Raw genomic sequence first — 12216 nt, 5'->3', positions numbered from 1 at the left:
GTCACCACAAAAACAATCGCACTGCCTATGAAGGGGTACCAACCAGCACACAAGCAGGAGAGAAACGGCAGGCACCCACACTAAATTAAGACTCATTCAGACTACACAAGGATGCTCCTACATAAAAACAACTCTTCAAGACCATAGAAAATAACTGTTCTCCTAAATCCAGGGGCAAGGAAATAAAACTGAAACCAAGAAGCACAGGAACTATTTCCAAAAATAGGACAGGAGAAATCTCCAATAAAACAGAATGCTCTACCAGATTCTGAGTTCAAAAAGAAGATAAGGCATCCCAGGTGGCTCAGTGGTAAGGAATTCACCTGCCAAGGCAGGAGACAAGGGTTTGATCCCTGATCTGGAGTCATGAAGCAACTACAGAGCCCATGTGCCACATGCTACCGAGCCCTCATGCTGCAACTACTGAGCCCTTGTGCTACAACTACCAAACCCACTTGCCCTTGGTAGAGCTTGTGTTCTGCAACAAGAGAAGCCACCACAATGAGAAGCCCATGAATCACAACTAGACACTAGCCTCTGGTAACCGCAATGAACTTAGCACAGCCAAAAATCAATAAAATTACCAAAAGAAATAACAACTAACAAATTAAGAAAGGGCATTGAGAGAAATGCAGATCACTTTAGCAAGGAACTACTAACAGAAAATATAACAAGAAGCCAATTAAAATGAGAAAATGTATATGCTGAGATAAGGGCAAGCTGGTCACGTATGGATGTAAGAGTTGGACTGTGAAGAAAGCTGAACGCTGAAGAATTGATGCTTTTGAACTGTGGTGCTGGAGAAGACTCTTGAGAGTCCCTTGGACTGCAAGGAGATCCAACCAGTCCATTCTAAAGGAGATCAATCCTGGGTGTTCAATGGAAGGACTGATGCTAAAGCTGAAACTGCAATACTCTGGCCACCTCATGCGACGAGTTTACTCGCTGGAAAAGACTCTGATGCTGGGAGGGATTGGGGGTGGGAGGAGACGGGGATGACAGAGAATGAGATGGCTGGATGGCATCACCGACTCGATGGACATGAGTTTCAGTGAACTCCGGGAACTGGTGATGGACAGGGAGGCCTGGCGTGCTGTGATTCATGGGGTCGCAAAGAGTCGGACAGGACTGAGCGACTGACCTGAACTGAAAGACAATATATAACAGACTAAACAGTGCGGGGTTTCCCTGATGGCTCAGTAGTAAAAGAATCTGCCTGCTAATGTAGGAGACACGGGTTTTATCCCTGATCCAGGAAGATTTCACATGCTGTGGATCAACCGAGCCTGTGTACCACAACTAATGAGCCAGTGTTTTAGAGCCTGCATGTGACAACTGCTGAGCCCACACACCTCTGCTACGGAAGCCCACATGCCCTAGAGCCCATGTTCCACAAGAGAAGGCACAGCAATGAGAAACCCATGCACCACAACTAGAGGGTAGCCCCCACTCATCACAACTAGACAAAAGCCTGTGCAACAGCAAAGACTCAGCACAGCCATAAATAAATAAATAAATGTATTAAAAAAATGGAGGACAAATAAGTGATTTAGAAGACAGAATAATAATGGAAATCAGTCAGAAATGTAGACAGAAAGTCAAATGAAAACAAGAAAATACATGAGATTTACGGGATAAAATAAAGTGAGCTGATCTACAATCTAACCTACCACCAGAAAGAAATAGAAAAAGAACAAATAAAGCCTAAAGTCAGCATAAGGAAGGAAATAATAAAAAGTCAGAGAGGAAGAAATAGAATAGAGATCAAAAAATAGAAAAAACAAACAAACAAACAAACAAACCCCAGTGAAACCAAGAGCTGGTTTTTTGAAAGGGGGAACAAAATTGGGGCTTCCCTGGAGGCTCACCGCCAGTGGTAAAGAATCTGCCTGCAATGCAGAAGATGTGGGTCTGATCCCTGGTTAGGAAGATTCCCTAGAGAAGGAAATGGCAACCCACTCCAGTATTCTTGCCTGGGAAATCCTATGGACAGAGGAGCCTGGCAGGCTAAAGACCACAGGGTTGCAAAAGAGTCAGACATGATTTAATGACTAAAAGAACAGTAACAAAACAAAATTCACAAACCTCTGGCCAGGTTCAAGAAGAAATGAAAGGACACAAATAAGACAAGAAATGAGAGAGGAAGCATAACAACGATTTTGCAGAAATACAAACCTCTGTGAGAGAGTACTACAGAGAATTACATGCCAACAAAGTGGGTAGCCCGGAAGAGATGGGGAAGTCTTCAGGGACAGACAGCCCGCCAAGACAGAATCGAGAAGAGACAAATGACGTACACAGACTGATCACTAGAAGTGAGATAGAATCTCTAATGATAACAATAAAAAAGCTCCCAGACTTCCCTAATGGTCTAGTGGTTAAGAATCTGCCTGCTAATGCAGGGACATGAGTTTGAAACCTGGCCTGAGAAGATTCCACATGCCTCAGGGCAACTAAGCCCATGCATGTGTTTGCTGAAACTAAAAAAACCCAAAACAACCCCCTGCAAACAAAAGTCTAGGATCCAATGAATTTGCTGGGGAATCCTACCAAGCATACAATGAACTTATACCAATCCTTTTCAAAGTATTCTTTAAGACTGAAGAGTAGGGGATACCCCAAAGTCATTCTATGACGCTACCATCACTCTTGATACCAAAACCAGAAAAAGACACCACAGAAAAGAATATTATAGGTCACTATCTTTGATGAATACAAATAAAAAATTCTCAACAAAATTCAGCAAATCGAACATAACAGCAAGTAAAAAGGATAATAATATACACAATCAAGCTGGATTCAACCTAGAGTCACAAGGACAGTTGAACATAAGCAATACACCACATCAACAAAAGAAAAGACAAAAAAACCCCATGATCATCTCAACAGATGCAGAAAAAGCACGGGATAAAATGTAACATCCATTTATTACATATAAAAAAAAAAAACTACAGAAAGTGGGCACAGAGGAAACCTACCTCAACATAGTAAAGGCCATATATTACAAACCCACAGCTAACATCATTTGCAAAAGTGAAAAGCTGAGAGCATTTCCTCTAAGACTAGGAACAAGTCAAGGATGTCCATTGTTGCCACTTTTATTCAACTTTAGTTTCAGAAGTCCTAGCCACGGTAATCAGAAAAGAAACAGAAATAAAACAGATTCAAATTGGAAAAGAAGTAAAAATGTCACTGTTGCAGATGACAGGATACAATATATAGAAAATCCTAAAGATGTTACCAAGAAAATGCTAGTTTATCAATGAATTTGGTAAAATTGCAGGACACAAAATTATGCACAGAAATCTGCTGCATTTCTATAAAGATCAGACAGACAAATTAGAGAAACAATCTCATTTACCATTGCATCAAAAAAAAAAAAAAAAACCTAGGAATAAACCTACCTAAAGAGCCAAAAGATCTGTATTCTGAAAACTATAAGATGCTGATATAAGAAATCAAAGATGACATAAACAGATGGAAAGATACACTGTGTTCTTGGACTGGAAGAAGCAATATTGGCAAAATGACTATATGACCGCAAAGCAATCTACAGATTCAGTGCAATCTCTATCAAATTACCAGTGGTATTTTTTTATAGAACTAGAACAAAAAATGTTATAATTTGTATGGAAACACAAATGATCCCAAATGGCCAAAACAATCTTGATAAAGAAAAATGGAACTGGAAGAATTAGACTCCCCGACCGCAGACTATACTACAAAGCTACAGTCATCAAAACAGTATAGTACTGGCACAAAAACAAATACACAGATTAATGGAGCATGATAGAAAGCCCGGAAATAAACCCATGCACCTATGGTCAATTACTCTTTGACAAAGGAGGCGAGAATATACAATGGAGAAAACATAGTCTCTTCAGCAAATGGTGTTGGGAAAGCTGGACAGCTACATGTAAATCAATGAGGTTAGCACACTCCCTTACACCCTACACAAAAATAAACTTGAAATGGCCTAATGACTTAAATATAAGAAAATAAAAGTAAATATAAGACAGGACACCATAAAAATCCTAAAAGGGAACATAGGAAAAACATTCTCTGATATAAACTGTAACAATGTTTTCTCAGATCAAGTCTCCTAAAGCAACAGAAATAAAAACAAAAATAAACCAATGGGACCTTATCAAACTTATAAACTGTGATAACCAACAAGGTCCTACTGTGCAGCATAGGACACTATATTCAATATCTCATAATAAATTATAATAGAAAAGAATATGAAAAAGTATTATATATGTAAAACTGAATCACTTTAGTGTACACCAGAAATACATTGTAAATTAAGTATATATAATAAGCAAAAAGTAAATTTACACATAAATCTTATAATTTATAAAATTATATTGATATAATTTATATATAAATCATTAAAAATCCAATGTGTTCAGGGGAAGAGTGAAATGCATGAGGGGCCGAAATAAAACCTTGTTCTCCTCATTAACCTGTCTTGGAGGGTTGCAACCACGGTCTTGGGCACCCATTATTCTTGGGAACTTGGGAAAGTTACTGAAGTTCTCTAAACCGCATCTGTGAAATGTGGATAACAAGTTGCCTTAACCAGTTAATGAGAGATTTTAAGGAGATAATCCACACACAGAGCTGACAACAGTGCCTGACATGTCTTGAATATTCAGTCCATAGTAGATAGATTTGTCAGCAACTGCTGCTGCTGCTGCTGCTAAGTCACTTCAGTCGTGTCCGACTCTGTGTGACCCCATAGACGGAAGCCCACCAGGCTCCCCCGTCCCTGGGATTCTCCAGGCAAGAACACTGGAGTGGGTTGCCATTTCCTTCTCCAATGTGTGAAAGTGGAAAGTGAAAAGTGAAAGTGAAGTCGCTCAGTCGTGTCCGACGCATAGCGACCCCACGGACTGCAGCCTACCAGGCTCCTCCATCCATGGGATTTTCTAGGCAATAGTACTGGAGTGGCTTGCCATTGCCTTCTCCGCAGCAACTGCTAATCAAGCAAAAACTAAGAGACCTGGTGTCAAGTTCCCAATGTCCTGTTTTCTGACTTTTTTTGGCTGTTTCGGATTGTCCTTTTTTGGGTGTCTTCGATACACGGTGTGGGCTTTCCCCAGTTGCGGGAAGCAGGGGCTAGTTTCTAGTTGCTGTGCATGGGCTTGTCATTGGGGTGGCTTCTCTTGTGGAGCACGGGCTCCAAGGAGCTTGGGCTTAGTTGCCCTCTGGCATGTGGGCTTAGCTGCCCTGTGACATGTGGGATCTTCCCAGTTCAGGGATCAAACCTATGTCCCCCGTGTTGGCAGGCAGATTCCTAACCATTGGACCACCAGGGAAGTCCCCCAGTGTCTTTCTCTGCATCACTTTGACTGACTTTGAAAAAGTGAGGGAAATTCTACTCTTGTCAATGACCATAAAGATAATGTACAGACATTTACAAAAACCAGCCCCACATGGTGTAGAGAGTAAATTCACCCCAGTACAATCAGAGCCCAATTCCAGGCAGTCCATAAAATGACAAAGATGTTAAGTGAAAGTGCGTTAGTTGCTCAATTGTGTCTGACTCTGTGACCCCATGGACTGTAGCCCACCAGGCTCCTCTGTCCATGAAATTCTCCAGGCAAGAATACTGGAGTGAGTGGCCATTCCCTTCTCCAAGGAATCTTCTTGACCCAGGGAATGAACCTGGGTCTCCCGCACTGCAGGCAGATTCTTTATTGTCTGAGTCACCAGGGAAACCCACAAAGATTTAAGTTTTCCAACAACATTTATGTCAAAGTCTAGGAGAAAGGTTGTCAGCTTGACAGATTTGAATCCTGCTCCTGCCCTGAACAAACTTTAAGCAAGTTGCTGAATTCTTCTAAGCTCCTGAAAAATGAGAATAACATCATATCCTACAGGGTTTATTGTGCAGACAGAGAAATCAGAGATCATGATCAGCAAGCAGCACAGTGCCCGGCCATAGCCAAAGCTTGCAAACTAGTCACTTTTAGTATTATCATTTTTGTATTTGTATCATTATTATAGTATGTATAATCATTATACATTATTATTAATTATCTGTGATGAAGTTTTGTTCTATGCTCTGGGGCTGTGGAAGGCAGATTTACCTCCAAGCCCTCCCAAAGTCTCTCCCTGACCCTTCAACCTTTGTTTCATGATGCTAACAGTTCCTTTGCAACAGGAAGTAGCCCTGAGGAGCTGTAAACAGCCCTGGGCATAAAGTGCACTGGAGTATTTTGCCTGAAGACCTTTATCCAGGTTCTTTTATTGCCACCTATTGGTCATGTGATCTTACAAAGGTCACATAACCTCTCTGAGTCTCAGGGACATGTGGGGACACAATGTAGTCAGCTTCATAGATTTGTGGTAAGACTTAAAAGGATGTTTGAGAAAGTGCTTGGCATAGCATGATGCTTATAAAAGTATTACATGTTATCATTACAACAGTGCATCCTCCATTCTTTTTCCTAAATATCTTTGGATGCTATATATATCTCATACATGTAAACTTCTGTGTCACAATTGTTAAGGGATTTTCCACAGTTATTTGAAAACAGTGTCTGAACCTTATGCTAGCTTGGGAGGGAGAGGAATGAACCTGGATTCTCCCAGTCTGGGGAGGAGTCTGGGGAGACTCTGGCAAGAAGTCTCACCCAACAGCTTCCAGGGGCAAGTTTTGCAACAAGATTATTCATGACATCTAATGAGTTTTCAGGTTTTGGTTTGAGTAGCAAAGAAAACACTGAAGGGCTAAAGCTACTAAAACAGGGCCGCCACTCTTCCCAACATCATTCACGCCACGCCCAGGTTTCCTGGCACACTCTGGCCATGGCAAAGGTGCTCTGATTCACGGCCAGAGGTTACTGGGAGCTCTGTGCAGTGGCCGTTCCTCCTGCGGCTCTGAGGTGATGCTCTGGTAGGTGCTTCCTGCAGTTGCATGGGTTTCCGGAAAGGCATGGACCATTTTCTTGGGTCAAATAAAGAGCTGTGGCATAATACTGAAACGTACATTTCAGACTAAAGATATGTCAAAATAAAACCCCAAAAAACCGGTGGGGGCAGGGGAGCAGGTGGTGGTCAAAGGAAGCAGAGAGGTCAAGGAAAATTTCTTCCAGTTTTGCTTGTTTGAAAATACTGAAGGTCCCGAGCACAAATCTGTTCTGAAATGGGTGAATTTAACTCAGATGACCATTGTATCTACTACCGTGGGCAAGAATCCCTTAGAAGAAATGGAGTAGCCATCATAGTCAACAAAAGAGTCCAAAATGCAGTTCCTGGATGCAGCCTCAAAAATGACAGAATGATTTCTGTTCTTTCCAAGGTGAACCATTCAGTGTCACAGTAATCCAAGTCCATGCCCCGGCCAGTAATGCTGAAAAGCTGAAGTTTGTTCTCTGAAGACCTACAAGACCTTCCAGAACTAACACCCAAAAAAGATGTCCTCTTCATTGACTGCAATCCAAAAGTAGGGTCAAGAGACACCTGGAGTAACAGGCAAATTTGACCTTGGAGTACAAAACGAAGTAGGTCAAAGGCTATCAGAGTTTTGCCAAGAGAATGCACTGGTCATAGCAAACACCCTCTTCCAACAACACAAGAGAAGACTCTACACATGGACATCACCAGATGGTCAACACCGAAATCTGATTATATTCTTGGCAGCCAAATATGGAGAAGCTCTACACAGTCAGCAAAAACAAGACTAGGAGCGGACTGTGGCTCAAATCATGAACTCTTTACTGCCAAATTCAGACTTAAATTGAAGAAAGTAGGGAAAACCACTAGACCATTCAGGTATGACCTAAATCAAATCCCTTACAGTGGAAGTGACAAATAAATTCAAGTGATTTGACAGACAGAGTGCCTGAAGAACTATGGACAGAGGTTCATGACACTATACAGGAGGCAGTGATCAAGACCATCCCCAAGAAAAAAAAATGCAAAAAGCAAAATGGTTGTCTGACGAGGCCTTACAATAGCTGAGAAAAGAAGAGAAGCTAAAGGCAAAACAGAAAAGGAAAGATATACCCATTTGAATGCAGAGTTCCAAAGAATAGCAAGGAGAGATAAGAAAGCCTTCCTAAGCGATCAATGAAAAGAAATAGAGAAAAACAACAGAATGGGAAAGACTAGAGATCTCTTCAGGAAAATTAGAGATACCAAGGGAACATTTCATGCAAATATGGGCTTGATAAAGGACAGAAATGGTATGGACTTAACAGCAGCAGAAGAGATTAAGAAGAGGTGGCAAGAATACACAGAACTGTATAAAAAAGATCTTCACAATCCAGATAACTACAATGGTGTGATCACTCACCTAGAGCCAGACATTCTGGAATGTAGTCAAGTGGGCCTTAGGAAGCATCACTACGAACAAAGCTAATGGAGGTGATGGAATTCCATTTGAGGCTATTTCAAATCCTAAAAGATGATGCTATGAAAGTGCTGCACTCAATATGCCAGCAAATTTGGAAAACTCAGCGGTGGCCATAGGACTGGAAAAGGTCAGTTTTCATTCCAATCCCAAAGAAAGGCAATCCAAAGAATGCTCCAACTACTGCACAATTGCACTCATCTCACACGCTAGTAAAGTCATGCTCAAAATTCTCCAAGCCGGGCTTCAACAGTAAGCGAACCGTGAACTTCCAGATGTTCAAGTTGGATTTAGAAAAGGCAGAAGAACCAGAGATCAAATTGCTAACATCTGTTGGATCACTGAAAAAGCAAGAGAGTTCCAGAAAAACATCTCCTTCTGCTTTATTGACTATGCCAAACCTTTGACTGCGTGGATCACAACAAACTGTGGAAAATTCTGGAAGAGATGGGAATACTAGACCACCTGACCTTCCTCTTGAGAAATGTGCATGCAGGTCAAGAAGCAACAGTTAGAACTGGACGTGGAACAACAGACTAGTTCCAAACAGGAAAAGGAGTACGTCAAGGCTGTACACTGTCACCCTGCTTATTTAACTTATATGTAGAGTACATCATGAGGAACGCTGGGCTGGAAGAAGCACAAGCTGGAGTCAAGATTGCTGGGAGAAATATCAATAACCTCAGATATGCAGATGACACCACCCTCATAGCAGAAAGGAAAGAACTAAAGAACCTCTTGATGAAAGTGAAAGAGGAGAGTGAAAAAGTTGGCTTAAAGCTCAACATTCAGAAAATGAAGATCATGGCACCTGGTCCCATCACTTCATGGCAAATAGAAGGGGAAACAGTGGCTGACTTTATTTTTTGGGGCTCCCAAATCACTGCAGATGGTGACTGCAGCCATGAAATTAAAAGACGCTTGCTCCTCGGAAGAAAAGTTATGACCAACCTAGACAGCATATTAAAAAACAGAGAGAGTAAAAGGTCCGTCTAGTCAAGGCTATGGTTTTTCCAGTAGTCATGTATGGATGTGAGAGTTGGAGTATAAAGGAAGCTGAGTGCCAAAGAATTGATGCTTTTGAACTGTGGTGTTGGAGAAGACTCTTGAGAATCCCTTGGGCTGCAAGGAGATCCAACCAGTCAATCCTAAAGGAGATCAGTCCTGAATATTCATTGGAAGGACTGATGCTGCAGTTGAAACTCCAATACTCTGGCCACCTGATGTGAAGAACCAACTCATTGGAAAAGACCCTGATGCTGAGAAAGATTGAAGGCGGGAGAAGGGGGCGACAGAGGATGAGATGGTTGGATGGCACCACCGACGCATTGGACATGAGTTTGAGTAGGCACTGAGAGTTGGTGATGGACCAGGAAGCTGGGCGTGCTGCAGTCCATGGGGTTGCAAAGAGTCAGACACGACTGAGCGACTGAACTGAATAACGCTTGGGACCCACAGCCGCCATGCTGGACAACCTCAGGGGCAGCATTTACACTGTGTGCTATGATGTTCTCTAGGAGGTGCCACTCACGTAGAATACAAGGGTAGTGGTGCTCCAAGCTTTTGTGCAATAGGACCTTGCTCGGACCAAATCCTACAAGAGTCAGACGTGTATCACAAATAAAGCCTCAATCGTTACTGTAGTTTTCTCACAATTTCTTCTAAAAGCAGACCAGTGGACACATAAAACATTTTAAATCCCCAGTTAAAATGTCAGGAGCAACATTAGGTGATACAATGTTTCCAGGTAAGAACTATTTAAAATCCTAATGCTGGAGTGGATTATGTGTTCCTAAGGAAAGCAGTGAGAGTCCCTTGAACTGCAAGGAGATCCAATCAGTCCATTCTAAAGGAGATCAATCCTGGGTGTTCATTGGAAGGACTGATGCTAAAGCTGAAACGCCAATACTTTGGCCACCTCATGCAACGAGTTGACTCACTGGAAAAGACTCTGATGCTGGGAGGGATTGGGGGCGGGAAGAGAAGGGGACGACAGAGAATGAGATGGCTGGATGGCATCACCGACTTGATGGACATGAGTTTGAGTGAACTCTGGGAGTTGGTGATGGACAGGGAGGCCTGGCGTGCTGTGATTCATGGGGTCGCGGAGAGTCGGACACGACTGACTGACTGAACTGAACTGAAGGAAAGCAGGTTTGTAGTTAAAATGTATGCCTCATCATTTATTTCCCTCCTATTCCATTTAATTTGGGTCTAATAGTTCCCAGTATCTGTTACCTCCAAAGAGTTTCAGAAAAATATAAAAGAAAAAGGCACTTTACTTTTAAATAAATTCCGAAGTCATGTCTCTGCTTCAGGCTCTCAAGATAAAAGACAGCGGCCGAGTAGTTCAGGCAGTAGGTCTGGTGGCTCTGACACAGGCTACCTCGGAAATACTGCAAGAGGAGAAGGGCACGAGAGAGTGAACGGATGCAAAAGCACGGGCAGACCTTCTCTTCACTTTTATCAGTAACCAAAGCAGGGAAAGTTGGGGACACAACATTATCAACCATGTATGCGTGGAGAGAAACAGGTGATCGTCAAAACAAACACTATTAAAAAATGGTATCCGCATAATAAACCATTAACTCCTCAACTGGAAAGCTTGATGCTGGAGCTGAAGCTCCAATACTCTGGCCACCTGATGCAGAGAGCCAACTCACTGGAAAAGACCCTGATGCTGGGAAAGGTTGAGGGCAGGAGGAAAGGGGGTGACAAAGGATGACATGGTTGGATGGCATCACTGATTCAATGGACAGGAGCTTGAGCAAACTCAGAAGATAGTGAAGGACAGGGAAGCCTGGTGTGTTGCAGTTCATGGGGTCGCAAAGAGCTGGACACAACTCAGTGACTGAACAACAACAACGCCTCAATAAATTTCCTTTTTTTTGCCTGCATTTTTAAAAAAAATTCTATTTGGGACATCTTGATTTAATTCACCCTTTACTTGCACTTATGCTTTGTTGAGACCTACACAGGCTTCATGGTACCTGGTAACAGACACTGCCTAAGCTTGTGTTCATAGTATGTGCTTAAAGTAACAACATTTAACTTTTCATCAAATCTTCTGCAAAAATATCCGCAAATAAATTATCCTGCCAGCTTCTAAAAAACAGCCAAATCTGGGGCATGTCACTAAATATACTGTTTCATAGCGAGCATTTTATGTACTTGTTTTACCTAATCTGACACTTGCCTTCTTCACTCTTCTTATGTAATGTCTTAAACTTGCTATAATGACTGCTGCTAAGTAACTTCAGTCGTGTCCGACTCTGTGTGACCCCATAGACGGAAACCCACCAGGCTCTCCCGTCCCTGGGATTCTCCAGGCAAGAACACTGGAGTGGGTTGCCATTTCCTTCTCCAATGTGTGAAAGTGAAAGTGAAGTCACTCAGTCGTGTCCGACCCTTAGCGACCCCACAGACTGCAGCCTACCAGGCTCCTCCATCCATGGGGTTTTCTAGGCAATAGTACTGGAGTGGCTTGCCATTGCTATAATGACTACATATTCTTAAATCATATCCAATTTATATTAAAACAAGGCAGGTGGCCAGTGTGTAAGTACACACATTCACATTACCTAAATTACCACTGAGGGCAGGCCTGGCCATGGGACTTTTTGAGGCTGATGAATGTGAGCAGATATGCCAGAAACTTGAAGAGTCAGTGAGCGTTCTGCCTCAGTCTTTTATATCTTTGCCCTGGAGACATGGTGGTGACATTCCAGGTGGTGGCTGCTCCTTCAGAAGGGGTCCCAGAGTCAGAACAATGACAAAACAGGAACACAGTGTGAGTGAGATGTGAACCAAGCCACTGAGAGTTGGAGTTTCTTTCCGTGGCACAGTTGAATTTA

The 12216-nt window shown here is 42.4% G+C and overlaps 1 protein-coding gene across 2 annotated transcripts in view; it reads right to left on the bottom strand.

The window, feature by feature from the left end:
- The window catches only part of PLEKHG7 (pleckstrin homology and RhoGEF domain containing G7), a 90304-nt gene that overhangs the window by 25746 nt on the left and 52342 nt on the right, over positions 1 to 12216 (bottom strand). Inside the window, exon 11 of one of the 2 annotated variants that reach the window (XM_055396424.2) lies at positions 10645 to 10758. The exons of the other annotated variant lie outside the window; for it this stretch is intronic. Within the exon in view, the coding sequence (XP_055252399.2) occupies positions 10645 to 10758 (114 nt within the window). The remainder of the gene's footprint in view (positions 1 to 10644; positions 10759 to 12216) is intronic. 2 annotated transcript variants of the gene reach the window in all.

The sequence above is a fragment of the Moschus berezovskii genome, chromosome 6 (genome assembly GCF_049115385.1).
Source record: "Moschus berezovskii isolate FMDL1 chromosome 6, NW_MosBer_1.0, whole genome shotgun sequence".
In the NCBI taxonomy this organism is placed as follows: domain Eukaryota; kingdom Metazoa; phylum Chordata; class Mammalia; order Artiodactyla; family Moschidae; genus Moschus; species Moschus berezovskii.
This window is presented reverse-complemented; position numbering and strand designations above follow the sequence as displayed.